The following is a 23540-nucleotide window of genomic DNA, read 5'->3' on the forward strand; positions in this document are numbered from 1 at the left end:
AGAGCAGAGGCTCTCAACTCTGTGGCTTTACAGGGGTCCTTCAGGGTCCTCTGAATGCACCCAGAGCCACAGGGGTCCAGGGGTGGGAGGGAGACTCAGAGGGAGAGGTTGGGTGAAGGTGAGGGGAGGTCCTGGGGGTGGAGGGAGAGACTGGGGATAGGGAACTCAGCTGGCTCCTATCTGTCTCATAAGGCAGCATTCCACCTAAGACTGCATGTGAAGAAAGGGATTTTTCCTATTTTCTTTTTTAATTTTAAGAACCACTGTGTTCTGGAATCCAAATGGTGGCCTGGTGGAATAGAGCTCCAGCTTGTGCTCTTTCTTGAGGAAGCAAAACTAATATAAGAATAGAGAGGGAGAAAAGCCATAAGAGATTCTTAAATACAAAGAACTGAGGGTGGCTAGAGCAGGGTTGGGTGGGGGGATGGGCTAAATAAGCAAGGGGCATTAAGGAGGACACTTGGGATGAGCACTGGGTGTTATACGTAGGTAATGAATCACTAAATTCTGTTCCTGAAATCATTATGACACTAACTTGGATTCAAATTTTAAAAAATAAATAAATAAATAATTTTAAAAATGAAACACAAGGCTTCACCGGTTAAGCCTCAGACTGCAACTCAGGTTGTGATCTCATGGGTTCATGGGTTTGAGCCCCCCATCGGGCTCTGTGCTGACAGCTCAGAGCCTGGAGCCTGCTTCAGATTCTGCATGTGTCTCTTTCTCTGCCCCTGCCTGCTTGCACTCTCTCTCTCAAAAATAAATATATATATATTAAAAAAAAAAGAAACACTAAATCTGAGATTTCTCAGAGAGAAAAGGGTGGGGAAGGGAGAAGGTCACTCAGGCAGGGTCACACAAACTTTGGGGGCAGTGCCAGCACCTGTGGCCAGTCTACAATCTATTCTCTGGACAATTATCCTGCCCCCTAGAAAAACTGCAGTTGATAAAGGGACTTCCCCCTCACTGACTTAGAAGGAATTCAGTGTACTCATGATAGTTTCATTTCAGCTGACAGAACAGTGATGTGAGAGAGGTCCTGCCTCAGGGCTACCATTACTAGACTCATAAATTGAAATGTAAATTTAGATAAAAGCTAAAAGAAAGCCACTGTCCCCTTGGAATTAGTGCTGAATGGAGTCTTGCCTGTTGGTGAGTTTTGTTGTAGGTTATCATTGGGGCGTTAGCTCTGCTCTTTGAGGTTACATGAAACAGTCACCTTCAGGATGGAACAGGTGATCAAAATTCACTGGAAGGCTGTGCGGAGAAGGGAGGAAACTCAGGTACCAGGTGTGCAGCAGTAGAGCCACCAGGCCTCCTGGAGCATGGGGGTGACGTTGAGGTCCCCATGACAACTCCAGGTGTCCTGCCTCAGCTTAAGTTCCTTGCTTCTGCTCCAGTCCCTCTGCCATTCTCATGAGCCAGCTGCTCTCTGTGGCTTCGCACCTCACCCCCATTGGGCCATTGCCTCCCTTTCCAAGCATCCCTGTTAAATGGCTTCTACCCCTGCTTTCTCTCCTTCCTTAGATCCCCTGGCTTCTGCATCACTGTTCCCTCTGTATGTGCTGCATACAGTCACAGAGAGGGGAGGAAGAGCGACAGAGAGACAGAGAGATGAATTAATTTAGTTGATCCTTATCTAGCATCAAGCATCTCTGTTGGGCAAAGATATCCTGCAAAGGCACCTCTTGACCTCAGGCTACAGATGGCTGTCTTTGCCTCATGCACCAATCTCTGGCCTCATCTATCCTGGCTGTGGAGGGGTGGTCAGAACATACAGAGTACAGTGGGCACTTCCAGACACCATGCTTAAGCAGGGCCAGGGACATGGCCGACACTCAACAGTCTATCTCCTCTCTAGTGTCATGGGTTCCCCATAATGACTTAAACTGACCTTTTATTCTTATCTTTCAGCTTTTCTGTGGACTCCTTAGGGATTTTGGCAACCAATGTAAATTCCATGATCTCAGTCCTACCCAAAAAGGGCTCACTGACCACAATGGAAAAGCCCACAAATGTCCAGGTGTCATTTCGTGCAAAAAAGGAAGTGAAGATTGAGCACCAGCCAATTCTGCGCTGTCAGGTACAACAGCTCAAAGGGAGGATTCACTCAGTGGCAGGATTGTGGGACTCATTTTGGAAAGAAGAGTACGTGATCTAATACATGCTCTAGGGATTGGTCCCTAGCTAGCAGGCAAGAGTAGGTCAGGAGGGAGGTGTGCAAAGTCATCAGGAATCTAGAGTCCCAGACAGGAAATATAGCCCCTGATCTTTGAGGAGCACCAAAGGAGCTGAGTTCAGTCATCAAATGCAAAACAAGAGCAGAGAAGTGAAGGAGTAGGTAAAGTCGGTCCCTGTTGGTCCACGGCTGGTACGTAGTAAGTGTAATATTAGTTTTCGCTAACATTGTTGTTGCAATAATAAAAAGAGAATGAAAAAAAAGAATGAGATTGGCTTTCAATGATGAAAGTAGAGAATGGAGTAGGTAGTCATGGGAATTCTGGAGCATAATGGCTAACATCTTCCCACTCCTTCCTCCCTTCTAGATTATTGAGCCCAACATCACAGAAGGGGGTGAAATCATTGCCAGCATCCCAATTAAGTTTTCTGTGAATGCAGTGTACTCCAAATACAACATCAGCCCCTCCTCCATCATCAACTTTGGAGCTTTGATCTGTGGCACTCGGAGAAGCACCACCTTCACCATAGAAAATCAAGGTGTTACTGACTTCAGATACGCCCTTTATAGGCTGATGGGGGAGAGCCCCATTCATCAAAAGAAAATGTAAGACGAGTATTCACTTAACTCATGCCATTCCCTGGTTACTTAGTACATTACATTTTACAAAGAGCTTTCATATATTTCATCTAAATTCACCCAATCCCCGGGGCTCCTGGGTGGCTCAGTCAGTTAAGCATCTGACTTCTGCTCAGGTCATGATCACATGGTTTGTAGGTGTCTGTGCTGACAGCTCAGAACCAGGAGCCTGCTTCAGATTCTGTGTCTCCCTCCCTTTCTGCCCCTCCCCCACCCACACTCTGTCTCCCTCAAAAATAAATAAAACATTAGGGGCGCCTGGGTGGCGCAGTCGGTTAAGCGTCCGACTTCAGCCAGGTCACGATCTCGCGGTCTGGGAGTTCGAGCCCCGTGTCAGGCTCTGGGCTGATGGCTCGGAGCCTGGAGCCTGTTTCCGATTCTGTGTCTCCCTCTCTCTCTGCCCCTCCCCCGTTCATGCTCTGTCTCTCTCTGTCCCAAAAATAAAAAAACGGTGAAAAAAAAAATTTTTTTAAAAAAAATAAATAAAACATTAAATTCACCCAATCCCCTTTTGTGGAGCTGAGGTCACTAAGATTTAGAAATGGCTCATCCAAGATTATGCAAGAAATCACCAGTAGATCTCAGTTCTAAACCCACATCTCAGATTCCAGATTCATATGCTTTCTAACTGCTGTCAGATCTAAGGTAAATTTAATTGAACAGATGTACGCCTTCTCCTTGGGGTTGTGTCTGTTGTCCTCATGCTTCTCGTGTGTGCTACAAGACTCCCAGTAAGTCAGTGTCCTCTTTATTGTAAGATGTCGGGGGACTATTATAACCGCAAGCTAAATCAAAATACATCATAGCGGTGCTTCATGTGGGGGATGGCAAAAGGTACCCTGGAAATGTAGACTGGAGACGCGTGCTGCGGCATTCAGTCTGCCGGGACTGTTTTTACCTTCTCCACGTGAAGACCCGGTATAACAAGAGCTAACTTAATAGCTGTTCCAATGGCAAAAGTCTGTATTCTTCAAAAGGCAGCTCTTAATCAATTCACTAAAACAATTTACCTTTTTGAGTGCTTTTGTCTTTTATTTGATGATCATCTTTTTTTGGCAAATTAAGCATAGTTTTACCAATTTTTGAGGCACTTTGTCCCGACTAATTAATTGACCCCCTAATTAATTAATTTAAAATTGACTTTACAAGTAATTGTTTTAAATCAGACATCCACTGTTTGTAATTGTTTTGTATTTTTGTAGATATGTTTTTCCATTTTGGCTAAGCTTGCATGTATTAAGAAATCTGGGGTTAAGCTATTTAAACTTTCTTTCTTCCAAATTTAATTTCAGCTTAATTTTTTTATCATTTATCTTACAATAATTCAATACCTTTGACAGATATTATGATGTAATTGTATTTTTCTTTAAATTGTTTTTTATTTAAATTCAAGTTAGTTAACATACAGTGTTTTTAATTTTAATTGTTTTTCGTTTAAGTGTGTACAAATTTAATGCAAAACACTCAAAGGGGGATGAATTATTGTTGTTTTGGCCATTATGCAAGTGAATGCTCAAATTATATAAAGCTCTCAAAAGTCTAAGATTGTACCTCAAATACATTTGACATTGTAGGTTAACTGGCATCTAGACAAGCTAATTAATGGGTAAACTAGCTTCAAATGAAGTGAACAGCAGCCAGAATCCTGTATTTGAGCTATTGCATAAATTCAGTTTAAAAGCATCATGACTATAAATATGAAGAAAAGGGACAGAATTTAAGTCTATTTGACATTTCTTTTTTTTTTAAGTAAGATCAAGTAAAAGATTTTTCCGCAAATGATTTTCCATAAATAATTTTCACACACTGCTTCCCAGTGAAGTCAAGTAAACATTTAAAAATTATTATTTTCTTGCAGTACTGTTCATGTCCTTGTGAATCATAGTTAATAAGTATAATTACTATATAGTTTTCTTATAATTATTCAGTGAGGTTGGTTAATGATAAATAGGCTGACCCCCCCCCCCCCCAGATGCTCCCTTGGCTGCCTCCTTCATTCTTAGGACAAGGGACCTTACAATTAGCAGACAAGTGGTACTGAATGTCACCACCCCAACCTGAAGGTATACTCCTGCTTCTTTAATCAGAACCAGCCATGTTAGACATGCAAGATCGCGGGAAAGCTTCTACAAGACTGGCCCTTCCAAAGCAACCAAGCTCTCTGATACTGTTCAGAAAGAAATAAACATCACAAACCAGGTGAGCACCCTTTTCCTTGTCACAGAAGCCCTGTAAGCCTGCCTCCCAACTAGTTTTCTCCTGACTAGTTCTTGCAACAAATACCCCCCTAGGCTAGAGGGATTTGAATGAACCCACGGTGGCAGGAATTCTAGTTATATTGAAATATTACTTTCATTTTACGGCAAGGTGTTGACTTTTAATTTGGATATCCTCTCTTGTTTTACAACCCTCATTGGCTCCTTATTGCCTTAAGATTAAGTTTCAGGTTTTCATATATATTTTAATCAAGAATCATTTGTTAATAAAAAAACAGATGGGGCGCCTGTGTGGCTCAGTCGGTTAAGCGGCCGACTTCGGCTCAGGTCATGATCTCGCGGTCTGTGAGTTCGAGCCCCGCGTCGGGCTCTGTGCTGACAGCTCAGAGCCTGGAGCCTGTTTCAGATTCTGTGTCTCCCTCTCTCTGACCCTCCCATGTTCATGCTCTGTCTCTCTCTGTCTTAAAAATAAATGAACATTTAAAAAAAAACAAAAACAAAACAGAAACCCATGTGGACAGACTTAAATAAAAGCAGATTTTAAGACTTCTCTAATAAGATGAAATAAACATACTTTTCTTTATTCTGCCCAACTAAGTACAACTAAAAACCCTGCACATTGTATACAAAACTAACATAGGAGACCAAAAGGTGAGGAGAAAAAATCAGACTACCTAGGATCCTTGGGACCTAACAAACATCACAATGGTGAGTTCCCTGAGATTTCTTTTTACTTCATATATCTAAAACTGGGTGCAAAAGGAGCCAGCAACCCAGAAACATCAACAGACACAAACCAAAAAAAGCTCCAACAAAAGCCTGCTCCCACTAGTCAAAGGGCCAGGAAAAGAGCAGCCCAGCAAGACAGAAAACTTTCATAAGAACTTTTCTATTACAGAAGTACCTGGGTGGCTTAGTTGGTTAAGCATCCGACTCTTGATCTCAGCTCAGGTCTTGATCTCAGAGTCATGAGTTCAAGCCTTGTGTTGGCCCCATGCTGGTCATGAAGCCTAATTAAAAAAAATAAAAAGACCTATTATAGTCAAACAACAGAAAAATCTGTGGCCATATATGACCCCTGCTAGCAAAGTCCAGTGGGGAGCTTAGAATTATACCTTATTCAGGCTGTCATAAGATGTCCCAAACCTCTTCCAGAGTTGTGTTTGAGAATGTCCAGTGGGGAGGTAGAGCTTTCATTACCCCCTACCACCTCCACCTTTTATTGTAAAGACACCACTTGGGGAGCCTTGTTCCACCCCAACCCAGTGGTAATGAGACATCCCTCCCTGCCCCACAATGGACCTCCCTACCCCAAAGCATCAGCAGAACAGTAGCAAGGTACTCCTACCCCTCTCCACCAGGGAGATATCTGTCTATGACCAGTGGGAAATGGGAATTGCCACCCCTCTCTGGCAGTTATGAGAAGTCTGAGTCAGAGATCTGTACCCCCACCCCCACCTGGCAGTAATGAGCCAGTGCCCCACTTCCCCTGGAAGAGTGGTGTCAGAGAATTCCAGCTCAAACAGAAGATTTAAGTAAGATCCAGAGTCTCATATAGCCAAAATTCCCCAGGTTTCAACTGAAAATCACTCATCATATCAAAAACTAGGAAGATCTCAAACTAATAGATGTCAACACTGAAATGACTGTTAAAATTATCTGACAAAGATGTTAAAGCAGCCAACATAAAAATGCTTCGAAGAGCAACTATAAACATGCTTGGAACAAATGAAAACATGGTTAAGTCTTAGCAAAGGAAGAGAAGACATAAGGAACCTAATGGAAACTTTGGAACTGAAAAAATAACCAGAAGTTAAAATTCAGTTGGTGGGTTCAACAATAGAATGGAGGGGACAGAGGAAAGACCCAGTGAACTTGAAGACATAACAGTAGAAATTCTTTGTATTATATCTCTTTGCTATTGCTCTCAAAACAAACTACTTCAAACTTAGTGGTTTAAGACAATGCAAATTTTATCTTACACTATGTGTATACTTCAGAAGCTTGACACAGGACTCAATGGGCTAATGTCAAGGTGTTTGCAAAAGTATATCCTTTTCTGGAGACTTTGGAAGAGAATCCATTACCTCACCTTCTCCAGTTTCTAGAGGGCACCTGCCTTTCTTGGTTAATAACTTCCTCCCTCCATCTTCAAAACTAGCCATAATGGATCAAGTATTTCTCACATCACATGACTCCAGCCTCTTCTATAGTCACATCCCCTTCTAACTGTTAGACCTGCTTCTTCCATATCTCAGGGCCCTTGTGATTACATTGGTCCTAAGGTAATACAGGATACTCTCCCCATCTCAAGGTTCTTAATCATCAACAGAGTTTTCCCCCATGTAAGGCAATATATATACAGGTTCCAGGGATTAGGATGTAGACATCTTTGAGAGGCCATTTTTCTGCCCAGTCTAAACAAGAGAGAAAATAAACTCTGTTTTGAGTCTTTTGAAAGCCTATTTGAGTCTAATGAATAAAAAAAATGAACAGACCCTGAGGGACTTGTGGAATTATAACAAAAAATCTAATATCCTTTTCATCAGAGTTCCAGAAGGAGATAAGAAGTAGGGTTGGGATGAAAAGTTACTCAAAGATATGATGACTGAAACTTCCCAAATTTAGCAGAAGATGTAAGCCTGTAGATTCAAGTATCTGGGAAAATCCCAAATAGGACAAACCTAAATAAATCCATACCAACACACATCATAGTCAAACTTCTAAAAACTAAAGACAAAAAAAATCTGGAAACCAGGGACTCCTGGCTGGCTCAGTTGGTAGAGCATGCAACTCTTGATCTTGGGGTTGTAAGTTTGAGCTTCACGTTGGGTGTAGAGATTACTTAAAAATAACTTTTCTTTTTTTTAAATCTTGAAAGCAGTGAAAGAGGAATGACACCTTACATATAGGGGGAAACTATTTAAATGACAGCAGATTTTCTTATCAAAACATAGGGGCCAGAAGAAAGTGGCAAAACATTTTGCAAGCACAGGAAGCAAATAATTGTGAAGCCAGAATCTTATATCCAGCAAACATATGCCTCAGAAATGAATGGAAAATTAAAGCTTTCTCAAATGAAGGAAAAGTAAAATAATTTGGGTCTCTTTTAGGAGAGACCTAAAAGAATGACTGGAGGAATTTCTTTAAACACAAAATAAATAGTAAACGAAAGAATTATGGAACATCAAGAAGGAAGTAAAAATATGGCAGGCAATTATGTGTGTAAATTCAATATACTTCCCTATCCTCTTGAGTTTTCTAAATAATGTTTATCAATTAAAACAAAATTTATAACACTGTCTAATATGGTTCTAAATGGATGTAGAGGAAATATTTTAGACACTTATAAAGGAAGGAGGGTGAATAAGCAGTTGACCAGCAACATGGTAAATTCTATAATTGAGGTGTGTATGGAGGGTGAAGCTCCAGAAAGATGAATAAATAAAGTTCTGTTCCTGGTAGGTGTTAAAAGTCACTGAAGGCTTCATAGAGGAGAAAGACTTACTCATGTAGGATGGTGTTTAGCTGCAAGTAACAGAAAATCCAACATTAGTGTTCTAAATAGAGTATGTTTAGATAAGGTAGACAGTTGCTTGTGTTGTTAGAGGCTCTTTGGTGTTTGAAATTCTCTTGACTTTTCTTCATGGTTCCAAGATGGCTGCTGCAGCTCCAGCCACCACTTGTGCATTGAAGGCAAAAATAAGAAAAAGTAGGTATTCTGCACTAGGTGGACACTGGTAATTATTGATTACATTTGGATTGAATTTTCTACATGCTGGTTTTTCATGTCTTCTCAACTATTTTCCTCTTCAGCAGAAGCCTTTTATTTAATTAACATACATAATATTTTTTCTACATATGTTTCTATAACTCTCATCCCTTCTTATATATATGTATATGTTTGGGATTGTTTTTTGTCTTTTGGGTTTTTTTGTTTGTTTTGCCTTCTTCTCTTACTGTATCTTCTTTGCCTTTAGTGAGAGGCCTCCCTCCATGACCCTACCTTTTAGTTCCAATGATCTTGTCCTCTCTCCCACCTTCGCAACTCGCTCTCGAGGTCACACCCTGAATCTCACACCAAAAGAAACTGAGATGCTTCTGAACTCTTGACTTCTAAGATTCCTTTCTCTGACCACCACTTCCCTTTCTTACATCTAACTCACGTCCATCCATTTCAGCTCTTCTGTGCCCTCAGTCTGACCTTGATCCTTTGTGACAACACTCAACTGTATTCTTACTATCCAAAGCTTCTCCTTATCACCAATTTATATTCCCACTAACAGTGCACAATACTAATTTTGATAATGGCCATTCTAACAGGTGTGAGGTGATATCTCATTGTGATTTTTTTTTTGCATTTCCCTGATGATAGATGATCAACTTTGTTGATATGATTGCATTAAGAACCTTGAAATGGGGAGATTATCCTGTTTTATCCTTAGCCCTATGTGATCACAAGGGGTTGGGAGTGGTGGAGGCAATGGGGAGATGTTGGTCAAAGGGTGCAAACTTCCAGTTTATAAGATGCGTAAGTTCTGGGAATCTAATATGTACTTGGTGACTCTAGTTAACAGTACTGTATTATACATGTGGAAGTTGCTAAGAGACTAGATCTTAAACATTCTCCTCACACACAAAAAAATGGCAATTAGGTGAGCTGATGGATGCATTAACTAACATTGTGGTAATCATTTTGCAGTATATATCAGTATCAAATCATCTCATTGTACACCTTAAACTTATACAATGTTATATGTCATTTACATCTCAACAAAGCTGGGTAGGGGGGAGAACCAGAGGAGTGCGTGGTAATATCCCATTTTTTGAGCACTAATTCTGTGCCAGATGCTATGTTAAGTACTTCACACACATTTTTTTCATTGATGCCGCCAATGATTCAAGGTAGGGGCTTTAGCCCCACTTCATGGATAAACTGAGACTCAAAGAAGTCACTTGTCCAAGGTCAAATAGTTAGATTATAGCAGGGGTGGGATTCAAACTCATGACTGTCTGACTCAAAAGTCTACATCCTTAGCCAGTGCTCTGTCTCTACCCCTCTGCCAGCAGATTCCACTCTGGGTAAGAGTTGTGCAATGTGGAATACGTCTGTTCCCTTAGGCTCCCACTCAGTCATGATTGGTCAGAAGGAATGTGCACAGAAAGAAGCACTGAGAGAACCCATCCTTGAAGATTCCCCAGGCCTTCCCTGCCTCCAGAAGAAAGCTAGGGTTCAGAGAAAGCCTGTGGGGAGAGAACCAACTGGTCCCTCTTGACACCATCTCACAACGCTGGTAGAAGGGCTCAGACTCTGTCACCCCATCCCTCTCACCCCTCAACCTTTCCTGCAGGCTCGCTTCACCCACGGCATGTTCACCATCTACCCTGGGTTCGGCTCCATCCCTTCCGGAGGAACCCAGGTTATCACTGTCGATTGCGTGGCTGACCCCGTGGGAAGATGTGAGGAATTCATAGCTATCGATATATCTGACCGAGACCCAAGAGATCAGCCTGGCGGCATTCCTTACAGCCTGTTGGCAGAAGCCTGTCTACCAGGTACTGGGCACTCAGATTGGATAGCACCCCCTTAAAAGACCTTGCCCTCCACCAACCATGCAAATGTTTAGCAGATATAGCTGAACTGCTTCCTCTGGGTCCTTAGAACTTCCTCTGGTGTCTTCAACCATATTTTTCCTTAAAGATTTATAAGGCATGGACAGAAGGTGTGCAGCTTTAAACTCCTAGTCTTCCTGAGTTTGGTCCAGGATTCTCAGATGAATAGTATTATCTGGGAATCAGTGTAATGAGATATGGCACAGGACCCAGGAACACTGAATCCCACTCATGGCCTGGCCATTCCCCATGGGCAACATACACACAGAGAACAATGTTCAGTGACTGTGCATATTATCACTTTAACTCAGCAAGATGCGGGTAAAGCACAGAGAGAACTCCTCTTGTTTTGCTGTAGACTCCCTGCAGCTTCACACCAACATAGGCCAAATGCCCCCTTCTTTCCTAAGTCCACCCCGGATCCTAGAACTAACCTCTCCTTACTACTGGGAGGAAAATATGGTTGGGGTCTGATAACCAGCAAGAGCAATACAAAAAAAGAAGAGAAGATAGAATTTGTGCCATCACTCCCACCCTCTTGTGTGAATTCCCCTACCTCTCCTGATTGTCCTCCATCGGAATCAAATCTTCAAATTAGCAACTACAGAAAGCAGGAACCAGGCTATCAGGGCTCGTCTCTCATTCTTCCCTCCACTCCCCAGCCTTCGTGACTGACAACAGTGCCTTGATATTTGAGGAGCACAAGATTTGTAACAGCGCTAGCCTGCTCAATGTCCTACAGACCATAGAGAGTGGGGGGCTGTTTGTGGAGGATGAGAACAAGTTCATTTTCTGCAACGTCCTGGTGGGTCATCAGGCCAAGGCTCGGTTCAAGATCAGCAATGTGGGAAAGATCGCCTGTGATGTGAACATTGTAGTTAAGCCCATCTCCAACAAGGTAAGCAGCCCCAAATGGCCCTGGCCCATTGAAGCTGGCAGGAAGCTATGGAAAGAGCTCTCGGAAACCCTACTCTAGAGCCTCTAGACATGAGTGGGGATTATCTGGCTCTCAGGCCCTGCTGGAAATCATATGAGGTAACTGGGAAGTTTCCCCTAAGCCAAGAGCCATGCATTTCTCTCAGTGGATGTCTCCTCTGGGTTTTAAAATGGTACACACCAATGAGTAACTCTCTCATCCATCAAACAGCCACCTATACCTATAATAGATCAAGCATTGTGGGGAGAGCCAAAGATGAGTGCCAGCTCAGGGAGGCTGCCTTGAGTTGCACATTTGTCTGGTAAGGAGGATTAGGGGGATGTCAGGGTATAAGGGTGAGGTGAAGTGATGAACAATTGTTAACCCCTGCTGCATTCTAGGCACAGTGTTAAATTATTTACATTTATTGCCTCATTTCATCCTCGCAGAAAGTTTGTATAACCAGACTTTGTATTATTACACTCATTTTATAGTTAGAAAAATGAAGCCTAGGGATACAGGGCTGGGTTTAGAGCCAAGCTTCATCCACATATAAGGTAAATAATAAATGCCTGTATCAGGGCCTGTAGATTTGAAACTCCTTTCCTCTCTGAGTTAGACCATACTGAGGTCCTTTTTCCTCACAATAGAGCAGCAAATTAAGGATACGAAGACAGAGGCTTAGTCAATAGACGATCAGATGTGCTGCAAATACTGTCTGGTCTCACCTCAGCTCCTTTAGTTCTCTGCCCAAAGGTGAAATTTTGGCCCAGGTGGTCCTTGTGCCACAGAGCTGGCATTGTTCACATGGGTGATGGTGGTGGGGAGATAACTCAAGGGTTGGCCTAGTCTAGAGCTGAGAAGAGTGTGTGCTGTCTCAGGAGACTGTCACCACAGAGGGTTAGGGTTTGAAAGGCTCTCTCATCTCTTTTATGACTTCTCTCAGGCCCTGATGATATCCAGTCATTACTCTCTGACCTTTTTTGGACACGAAGGGACAGCTTTCTTTCTATTCCACACTAAAAACATAAAAAGTGAGCAAGTCTTATTTCTAAATGATAGGTTTTTAACAGGGCATATGCATACATATTCTCCTCTTCCCTAATTTGCATAATATCCCTTGAAAAGAGCAAAGAAGCCTTTGTGCCCTCAGCTTAAAAATAAGAGGAAATAGTTTTGAATCCCATTTGCCATCATTAAGAATGCAAAAATCCTTTTGAGGCCTTGCCAGGGGTCCCTACAGTCTTCCCAAAACACAGCCACAAGATGGAGACAGATCAAGTGCTGTGGGAGGTTGTTCTAGCTAAAGCTCTTTGAGTTGCAAGGAGCAGAAACCAACCCAGGATGGCCCAAACAAGCAAGGTTTGCTTCAATAAATCAGAGACCTGAGACCAAGGTTGGAGCACACCATGTAGCCAGAGCTCTATGGAACTGGAATTGTCACCTGTAATGCAACTTTTAGAAGACCAGCAGAAGCTCTGTCTTTCAATGGCCATGTGCCACTCACTCATGGTGTCTCCATTGTTCTATTCTCTAGTCTGGCTTCCAATTCAGCTCCACATCAGCAACCACCAATGACCTTTGGGCATCTTAACTTGTTTGAGAGAGAGGGAAAGAAAAAGGTGGCAGGGGACGGGGGGCACTATCTGAGATATGGTTTAATTCACCTGTTTGATTCAAATATTATAGGTCTAGCCAAGTCCAGCTAATTATTGCTCAGGAGTGGGTCCCAGAGTATCTAGGCTATTCCTTCCAGGGGCATGACTATGTACAAAATGGATGGAGCATGTCTACCACAGAGTTTAGATGAGGAAGATTTTACAGCAAGGGCAGTAGAGATAAGAAGTAAGTCTTATTTGATGCAAAGTAGCTAACACACTGATCCCTGCTCCCCCTCCCCAGCTCATTGCCCGAATCGTTGACATTTTTGATGTGGAACCCAGTAAGATGTGTGTTGCCAGCCGCTCATATGCCTTTGCCACGGTGACCTTTACCCCGCAGACCATGCAGACCTACCAGTGTATCTTCGAGGCTACCTTGGATGGCTTGCCTAGGTACCAGCTCCCCAGCTCCCTCTCTTACAGCAGGGCTGCAGGCCACACCCTCTATGGAATGTCCTTCCTGGCATGCCAGGCTGATAGGCCTCCATCTTGCTGTTCCCTGCAGCAATCTGACCAAGAACCGAAGCCTTGTGTTTGATATCGTCGGGGAAGGAAACCTCCCGCGGGTGACGGTAGTGCGACCAATTCTCTACAACCAAAATGGAAACCCCTTGCTCCTCTTTAAGAGGCTTCTGCTTGGTCAGTCAGAGAAGCTGCCTCTCATCCTCAAGAACAATGGCACCATCCCTGCCCAGGTACCATTGGAGTTGAAGTATGGGATGGAAAGGGAAAAGAATGATTCAGAAAAAAGACTTCTGATGTTGAGGACTCTGCCATCCCTGATCTATGAGGACTTCTTTGATGTTCCTCATATGTTAGCCTGTGTAAGACATGGGACATGCAGAGCCCAGTCAGCTGTGGTGTCTGCCCTCCAGGAGTGTAGGAAAGCAGATTAGATAGCACACTCATAGTTACCGTGTGAAGCAGTGTGCAGTGATATACCCTAAGCTGAGTAGGAGGATTATGGTGTTCTTGGTATCTTCCTTACTCTTCACTTTTTTTCTGTAATGAACATTGCATTTTTAATAAGGAAGAAACTAAAGAAACCTCATTAGGGGTGAGAGTTTCAACATCTGAAGGGACTTTGGTTCAGCAGTTAAATTTATGTTTCTATTTTACAAACAAAAAGTGATAAACTGTGTAAGTGTCATCCAAAGAACCATAAGACTTTCAAAAATGATCTTCTCCCATCTAGGGGAATCAAGGAAAATTTCACTATAAAATGACATGCAAGCTGGGCATTGCAGGATAACTAGGTTTCAGGAAGGGGGTATGACAGTGAGTGCATCCCAGCTGGAGAAAGAAGACTGTAAAGACAAAGGAACAGAAGGGGGAAAAAAGTGTCATATATAAACAGGAACTAGTCAGCCCCCAGCTTCTTGAGAACACAGGGGATAGTAGACAAACAGTGGAACATAAAAATAGAAGGATGGAGTAGGGACAACTTCTGGGAGGCTTTGGATTCCCTCTATACTTTAAACCCTACAAGATGTTATGACTAATATTGTTGGGTTTTGTAGTTTATACAGTTAAGGCTTATTTAGATTTATCCACATAGTTATCTTTTTTATTGCTGTTCACTCCTAGATATGCAACCTTCCATCTGAAATCCTTTGCTACCTGATGAAGAAATACCCCCACAGTTCCGCTGGTGTGGTGAATTCTCTCACTTTGTGTTGAGAAATCTCCATTTCTTCTTCATTTTTTAAAGATTTTTTTAGCATTTATTCATTTTTTGAGAGGCAGAGAGAGACAGTATGAGTAGGGAAAGGACAGAGAGAGAGGGAGACACAGAATCCAAAGCAGGCTCCAGGCTCTGAGCTGTCAGCATAGAGCCTGATGCGGTGCTTGAACTCATGAACAGTGAGATCATGACCTGAGCCAAAGTCGGACGCTTAACTGACTGAGCCACCCAGGCACCCCCATTTCTTCTTCATTTTTAATGTGATATTTACTTTCCATCCATTTGTCTCTGCACTCCCTTCTGCATAATTTCTTGGGATAATTTCTTTAACTTTCTCTTTAGCCATGTCTAATTCACTATTAAACCTTCCATTAAGTTCTTAAGTTATTATATCTTTCAGTTCTAGAATTTCTATTTAGGCTGCTTTTCAAATATGCATAATCAGTTCTTAAGACTTCTAGTTTTGTGCTGAAATTGGCAGACTCAGCTTTATTTCTTGAACATAGTGATCACAACCATTTTGCCATCTGTACCTGATAATTCCAAAATCTGAAGTCCCTGTGGGTCTGTTTCTGATATCTGTTATTCCTGCTCATTTTTGCCCATGTTGTCCTTTCCCCTTGTGTGCCTGGTTATCTTCAATCATGTGTTGAGTATTATACTTGAAAAGTTATTTAGACCTAATAAGACTAAGGATGCTGTTATTTTTCTTCAAAGACAATTTTCATTTGCTTCTTCCAGGTACGTTGGGACCCTATAAACTGGACATCACCTAAAGCTGGTTTTAGGGCTTGAGATTTTCTGGATTGTGTATATGACTCAGAGCAGGATTGTTGCCATTGGGAGGCCTGGTTTATATCCAGCCTATCTTTGGTGCTATCAGGCAGTCCTTTGGAGTTGCAATCTACTGCAAAGAAAACACCCCACCTTTCACAAGACTTTTGCCCTCTTAGTACCAACAGGCCATCAAAAGCACAGCTCATTCTCCCACATACCTCTTCCTGACTGAGTCCAGGTCAAAAACAGTCCATAAATTTAGGCTGGCCTGTCCGGATTCCCATGCTCTCCCAGATCTTGGTGTGGTTATTCCTCATTATCTTCTCAGCTCTGTGATGCTTTAAAAAATTTATTGTTCTTGATGTTGTTGTCTAATTTGTTGTTGTTTTGAGTCCACATTACCTAGTTTACCATCACCCTGCATTGTTTCCATTATTGTGGCTTTATAAAATGTTCTATCATCTAGGTCAATAAATTCCTGCTCACCCACTCCCCATTTTTCTAAGTTTTATTAACAAATTTTACAAATCTAGTCTCTGAGATGCACTTTAGACATCATTTTATAATATTCCTCAAAAAAATCCAATTGGGAATCCTATGAATTATTCAGGAAGAATTTCTACTTATAGAGTATTTAGGCTCTTTGCCAGGAACAACATTTAGAATTCCCATCCATTTACCTAGATCTTTTTTATGTCAATTTTTTCCCATATAACTCCTCCATATAGTTTCTTACTAAGATTACATCTACACATAAAATTATTTTTTTATCTTAGAAGCTTCCTATGTAGTGTCACTATTTCTTTCTTCTTTTTACCTCATTTCTTATATTGTTCAGTTGTGTTTATGATGGTACCAGCATTACTATCTTCTAAAACTGTATACTGATTTATTATACCCAAAATCAGATATATGGCTTTAGCTTTAGCAGATACATGGCTTTAGCAGGTATACTGCTTCCACTGGTCTAGAAAACATCTGTTTTCTCCAAGTAAATCAGAAGCCCACTTTGGTTTTCTTCTTATCTTGGTAGGCTGCTCAATATGACACTATCAGGTAACTAATGCATTAGTTCCTGGGAGATACTGATTTTTAGGAACTCACATTCATGTAAGCCTTCACAGAATGACAAGTATTCATTTCCATTTTATTAGTCTAGTATATATTTTACAGCCGCCTCTGTCAATAGCAGAGGCCTCGGCAACCCCATGTTGATACTACTTAGCTGGGTAATCTGGAAAGTCACTTATATTCTCTGGACCTCCAGTTCCTTACTTGGACAATAAGGGCGGAACTAAACTTTCATTTTCCCTCCCCAGGTCTAATACTTATTTTATCTCCCTTTTAATAAGAAACTCAAAAACATGACCACTGGGCACAATGACCAGTGTGCCTTCCCAAACAAAACAGTACAGTATCTCAATCCAGACTCAAAACCCATGAGCAGCCTGTAAGCTTACCACTCAACCTTGTTTTCCGTCTGCCAGCTGCATGTTGACCTGAGGGACCAACTAGGAGTCTTCTCTCTGAAAGGGTGGCCCACCACCTCCTACATCTACATCACAGAGGAAAACAAACCACATGCAAAAGGTAGGTAGGGGGAGTATAACTTCTAGAGGGCAATGGGTCTCAGAAGCTGTTTTGTTAGGAAACTGATGAGGATTCAGCCAGAGTAGGACGCTCAGTCTCCTCATAAATAGCTTCTGCAGGTAAGGCTCCTTCCCACACTAGAGCTGCCCTCTCTTGAGTCAGGATCTTTATGGTTACATCTTCCTTTAAACTGGTTCTAAATTTCATGTCTCTCTCTCATCTTGGCAGCAAAGAAAGCTCACACGGCCTCCCTGGTGGTTCTTCCTGGAGACACAGCTGGATTTGATGTCATTTTCCAGTCCCAAAGTGTTGGGAGAATGACAGGCATCATCCACTTGTCAGTGATCAACAATCAGTATGAGGAGACGAACATCCACATGGTGGGAGAGGGTTATGAGGATGACATCACCTTGGGCAACATCCATGGGCTGCTGGTTTCCAGCAGCCATGAAGCCCCAGAGATCTCTGAGGTCATCGAGGAAAATACTATGGAAGACTTGATAACAGGTGAGAAAAACAGCCATGAGCTATTAACAACTGTTGGCTCAGGTTATTTTATTTTATTTTTGTTTTAATTTTTTAAATTGTTTTATTTACTTTTGAGCATGAGGGTGTGAGCAGGGGAGATACAGAGAGAAAGGGGAACAGAAGATCTGAAGTGGGCTCTGTGCTGACAGCCGCAAACCCAATGCAAGGCTCAAACACACAAACTGTGAGGTCATGACCCAAGCCAAACTGAGCCACCCAGTCACCACGGCTTAAATAACAGGCCAGCCAGCTTCCTGGGGATTTAGGAAAGCATCTTCTCCTTGTTACTGTATGTTCCTTCATTCCTGGCTCAGACAATGCCTTCAGTCACGTGTTCCCTCAAGGAATATTTACTGAGCATCAGCATGCATGTTCCAGGCACTGTGCTGAGCCCTGCAGTTCCAAAGAGTAGTACAAGAGTCTCAGGGACTTATAGTTTTAGCTAATTCCAGTTTAGCTGAAAAGTGAAATTCAAAATTCAAATTCCAGATTAGGTATGTGAGCACATATCTCTCTGTAGTTGTCCCTGTTCATATCTCTCAGCTGGCTCCTGCTGGCGTGGTCTGCTTCATGGGAACCATGTATCCCAGATATTCCGAGAGAAGTCATGGGCTTGTTTCATTAAAGAAGGTGTAGATTTGTGCCACGTCTAGAACATCATTCTCAGTAGCCTCACTACTCAGTGCGCTTTCTGAGAACCAACAGCATCAGCAGCACCTGGGAGCTTGTTAGAAGCAGACACCACCCAGCATTTCAGGCCTACTGAAGCAGAATCTGCATTATAGCGAGATCCCTAGGTGACTTCTGTATACACTGTATACACTAAAGCTCAGACATGCTTCCCCACTGTCTGTCAAGCACTGCAGCTTCTTTTGGCTGACTATATTCTTTGGGGTAGGAGAAAATTTATTTCATCATTATTATCAAAATGCATTTGTTAGGCAACCTAATTGTGTGGCTAGTCGGTATGAAGTGAGTTATAAACACATGCTGATAGTTTTTCTAGGAGCTTGATTATAATCCTGGAATGTAGCATTGGACAGTCTCTACAACATGGCTTAAAATCAGTACTCCTCTTTATGTGGTGTTCCACCCCTCTGTGTGGCTACGAGGTGACATCTCTCTTGTCAGGGGTCAAGCAGGAGCCAGCAGCGAACCCTAGCTCAGAAATCAGATTTCATAATTATGATAGGGTTACCACATTTAGAAAATCAGAATATAGGAGTCCCTCTTAAATTTTAATTTCAGATAAACAAGTAATTTTTTTATTTGTGTGTCTGAAAATATTGTATGGGACATAGCGATACTAAAAATTACTCATCATTTATCTATAGTTCAAGTTTAACAAGGGCTTTTATATTGTATCCTATTTTAACCCTTAATAGTATTGTTTCAGCAAATAAATGGAGTTGGGGACCTATATTTTCTCTTGAAGGTGAGAGCCAAGGTGGGTGGGTGGGTGGATGGATGGATGGATGGATGGACGGACGGACAGACGGACAGGTAGATGGGACTAATAGATTTCCCAAGGAGGCAAAGTTTATGCTATGTGACTCCAGCTTTTCCAGGATAATCATCTGCAGTGGGGGGAGGGGGGGGATGCATGAGGGTAAAGCACCATGTCTTTCAAGTGTTGCCTCCTCAGGAAAGCGAGCCCCAGGAGGAGGCTAGGGAAGACTCACAGACCTTCTGTTTCTGTCCATAGCTGCTCTGGTGGACCACATCCAGTTTGGAGACTGCCACATCGGAAACAGCTATAATGTAAGCTTCACAGTGACTAATCACAGCCAAGCGAATGTCATACGGTTTGAATGGCCCCTTTTAGCTACAGTTTGCTTTTCCCCACAGGTAAGTGAAAGCCAACTGCTGTTTTCTGGACTCCCTTGGTGTGAGCCAAACCCAATTTGACTGTCAGTCTATATTCATGAACATGTGGGATGAGATGGATGGCTCTCAAGCTGAGAAACAGCCCAGGAACCATCCGTTACTCAGACCAGGTACCAGAGGACACAGTTCGTGTCCCCTCTGGTCTAAGAACAGAGAATGAGGTCTGATGAGACTGTCGCTAGGCTGAAGTTGAGGAATTCCATGCAAGTCTCTATGGATGAAATAGATGACATTACCACAGAGTGGATAGGGATAGGGGCTAGGGTCTTCCTATCCCAGATTGTAGACCTGTGTCCCCGAAGGTATATGTTCATTAGAGCATTAGGCCTGCCAAAGTGGCTTACTGAAAGCTAAGATGGGGGTAGTGGGTTCTGTGGACAACTGAGATTTGGCACATTTGCAAATTACATCTTTCTCTTTCTCACTCAGCATACTAAAATCTAGTTAACTTTATTTTACCTGGAATCCCTTTCAGCATCTCACAGCACACATTTTATGAATTGCTGGCCAAAGCTCAATGTCACACAAGGCCTAAGACAATGTGGTAGCAGATCCTAGCCTCTGGCTACCTGATGCTTTTCATAGACAGTTTGCTGCTGAGTTCCCAGGACAATTCATATACCCAGATATATCCACTGCCTTCTGCCCAGTTTCAGTCACCAAGGCTGTTCAAGCATAGAACTCTAGGGGGACAGAGCAAGGAAAGTTGGGGACCCTACTTTGTCACCTTTAAATCTTTGAGTGCCATCAGGAAGTTTTGCTTCCTAGAGGGATGTAAAGTGTCAGCTAAAGTAGACAGAGATAAGCTTCAGACAGTCCATTTATATACACCCACCCACCCCCCCCCCACACACACACACATGCATATACCCCTCACCACACACACACACACACACACACACACACACACACACACACATTTGTGGCCTGGGAAATACTAAGTTTTATTCACCCTTCACTTTCCAGAGGAAGGAGAGATATTTTTATCTGTCAGAAACATGATAGGACTATTATATATATATACACATGTGTGTGTTTGTATATGATAAATCATAAATTGTTTTATGCCTTAAACCAAACTAGATTTCCCATTTATCTGGTATACTTCAGGGAATCTCAGCCTTCTGGTTTTAGGACTTCTTTACCTTATTAAACATTATTAAGGAACCCCAAAAAGCTGTTATTTATGTGACTTATGTCTATTGACATTTACCACATTAGAAATTAAAACTGAGAGGGGGCGCCTGGGTGGCTCAGTTGATCGAGCGTCTGACTTCGGCTCGGATCATGATTTCTTAGTTCATAAGTTCGAGCCTCGCATCGGGCTCTGTGCTGACAGCTCAGAGCCTGGAGCCTGCTTCGGATTCTGTGTCTACCTCTCTCTCTCTGCCCTTCTCCTGCTCATGCTCTGTCTCTCTCAAAAATGAATAAACTTAAAAAAAAATTTTTTTAAGAAATTAAAACTGAGAATATCTAAAAACATGTATTTATTCATTTTTAAATAATAAACCCTTTAATGTTAATATAAATATCATATTTTAATGAAAATAGCTATATTTTTCAAAATAAAAAATGAGCAAGAAGAGTGGCATTATTCTGCAGTTTTATAAATGTCTTTAATATCTGGCTTCATAGAAGAGAGCTAAATTCTACTATTTGCTTCTCCATTTGATCTGTTTCAATATCATATGTCATGTAATCTCTATAAAGCTCCATTGTGTACTCATGAGAAAATTAGAATAAAAAAGTCAAATAACATCTTAGTATTATGATGGACGAAAGTAGATCTGACCTTGTGAACTCCTGAAAGGGTCTTAGGGATTCCAAGGGTCACCAGATCACATTCTGAGAACTGCTAATGTACTGTGTACATTGGTCTATAATTCGTATAGGTCATATTGATGAAGAAGCACAGGTAGTTAAGAGTGTGGTATCTGGAGCCATATTGTCTGGGTCTGAATCCAGCTCTTCCAATATTCATGGTATGGCCACGAGCCAGTTACAAGTTTCCTTGCCTGTAAAATAGGAGTAATAGCTGTACATCTCACAGTGTTGTTGAATGGATTAGAACTGTGTAAAGGTTTAGAACAGTGCCTGAGGCAAGGAACAGTTTAATAAATATTATCTGCCTTTACTATTATATTTCTATCTAAGAATCTCTTATAGATATTTAAGACAATCTACACATACCGGTGTGAATGATGCATTTTTTGCCAAGATCTTTGGCTCTACCCTTTCTCTGGAATGTCACCATCAGGTATAAAAAGTCCTCAAGCTCAGATTCCCAAAAATACTAATATCGGGCTCTTCCGCAGATCGGCCACCTTCACCCTGGGTGTGCTAAGGACATAGTAGTGACCATGAAGTCCGAAGTGCCCATCAATCTGAAGAAGATGGGAGTCAAGTGCAAGCTCTCCAGGATCACGTTTCAGCTCCCTGCAGACCAGGTCCCTGATTGGGATGACCGCATGCGCACAGTCAAGTGGGTGGATGTGCTCAGAAACACACCCGGTTCTTTCGCTGCAAAACGAAAGGTGAGTGGGGACATCAGGTACAAATCTGACCAGGCCTGCCGTGGCTGGTGGTGCCTGCTGCTCTCCGGTTCAGTGTCTCATCATTTTCTTCCTTCATGGAACAAAAAAAAAAAGAAAAGTTTGTTTCCCATTCTACATGACCTTGATTTGACCTTGATTTCAGAAGTAACAAACTGAACTGGCAAGCATGCCACCTGCCAGCCATGCAGCCCACACATCTTGACCCAAACCGCTTTAGTTTAAGTCTGGGTGCCTCATGGAGCAAGTTCTCTCACCATCAACAGCATCAGGGCTAGACTTTCAGCTATTCCCTTTTTCTGTCTATGTCCAGAATTTGATTAGTTATAATCTTTGGTTCATGACAGAATCTCATCTTTGGTCCATGCGTGTCCCTCTTTCAATTAGTCTTTGGCTGGTTTCTTTTAATAATGTAATAAACAGAGATGAACTCACACTCAGTGTAGGAAGTAGAACATGAATTACCTGTGTGCTTCTCACCCATTCCATCCCCCTGCCTCCCTCTTAGACGTAATCATCATCCTGAATCTTGTTTACTCATTCCCTTGATTTTTAGTTTTTCTTTCTTTTTCAACCTATACATTCTATTTTTTAAATATCATTTATTGACAGATTGGCTTCCATACAACACCCAGGGCTCATTCTAAAAGGCATACCGTTTTGTTGTAGTTTCTAACTTTTAGTTTTTGAAAAACGGTTACTGCCTGTGATCCATATTGTTTCATGGGGCTATAGTGTACCCATTTCACTGCTATATAAAATTCCATTATTACTTATCATCCATTCTTCTTTTGAAAATTATTTGGTGTTTTCCATTGTGTACACTGTTGCTGTGAACATTATTATTCATGTCAAATGGTGTTCAATTGCAAAAGTTTATATTCCTAGAAGTGGAATTGCTGAGTCATAAGATATGTCAATTTCAGCTTTCCAAGATAATGCCTGTGTTTTCCAAAGTCACTGTACCTATGCACACTCCTATTGGCAGAGGGATCTTACTGATCCACATTCTCTACACAACTTGGCATTGCCAGACTTCTTGATTTTTTTTCACTTAAATGAATGGGAAATGGTCTAATTTGGGCTCTACTTTGCCTTTCCCTAACCACTGGTAAATATGAATATGAATGACTTCATGGCCTTACTAGTCATCTCTTATATGCCTTTTGCCTAGTTTTCAATTATGATGCCTGTTCTTTGTATGAGTTATTTTATTTTTGATAAAGTTTACTATTCCTTCCTATTATTTGACTTCAAATGTCTTCACCAAATTTATAGCTTATCTTTTCACTTTCTTT

The 23540-nt window shown here is 41.9% G+C and overlaps 1 protein-coding gene across 1 annotated transcript in view; it reads left to right on the forward strand.

Moving 5' to 3' along the window:
• HYDIN (HYDIN axonemal central pair apparatus protein) overlaps positions 1–23540 on the forward strand; it is a 347254-nt gene that overhangs the window by 275860 nt on the left and 47854 nt on the right. The window contains exons 55-65 of the mRNA XM_043599622.1: positions 1915–2083; positions 2547–2785; positions 4906–5017; positions 10386–10590; positions 11310–11545; positions 13466–13617; positions 13730–13919; positions 17173–17275; positions 17504–17782; positions 19509–19651; positions 22006–22224. Coding sequence (XP_043455557.1) covers positions 1915–2083; positions 2547–2785; positions 4906–5017; positions 10386–10590; positions 11310–11545; positions 13466–13617; positions 13730–13919; positions 17173–17275; positions 17504–17782; positions 19509–19651; positions 22006–22224 — 2047 coding nt within the window. The remainder of the gene's footprint in view (positions 1–1914; positions 2084–2546; positions 2786–4905; positions 5018–10385; positions 10591–11309; positions 11546–13465; positions 13618–13729; positions 13920–17172; positions 17276–17503; positions 17783–19508; positions 19652–22005; positions 22225–23540) is intronic.

Source organism: Prionailurus bengalensis, chromosome E2 (assembly GCF_016509475.1).
Source record: "Prionailurus bengalensis isolate Pbe53 chromosome E2, Fcat_Pben_1.1_paternal_pri, whole genome shotgun sequence".
Lineage (NCBI taxonomy): Eukaryota > Metazoa > Chordata > Mammalia > Carnivora > Felidae > Prionailurus > Prionailurus bengalensis.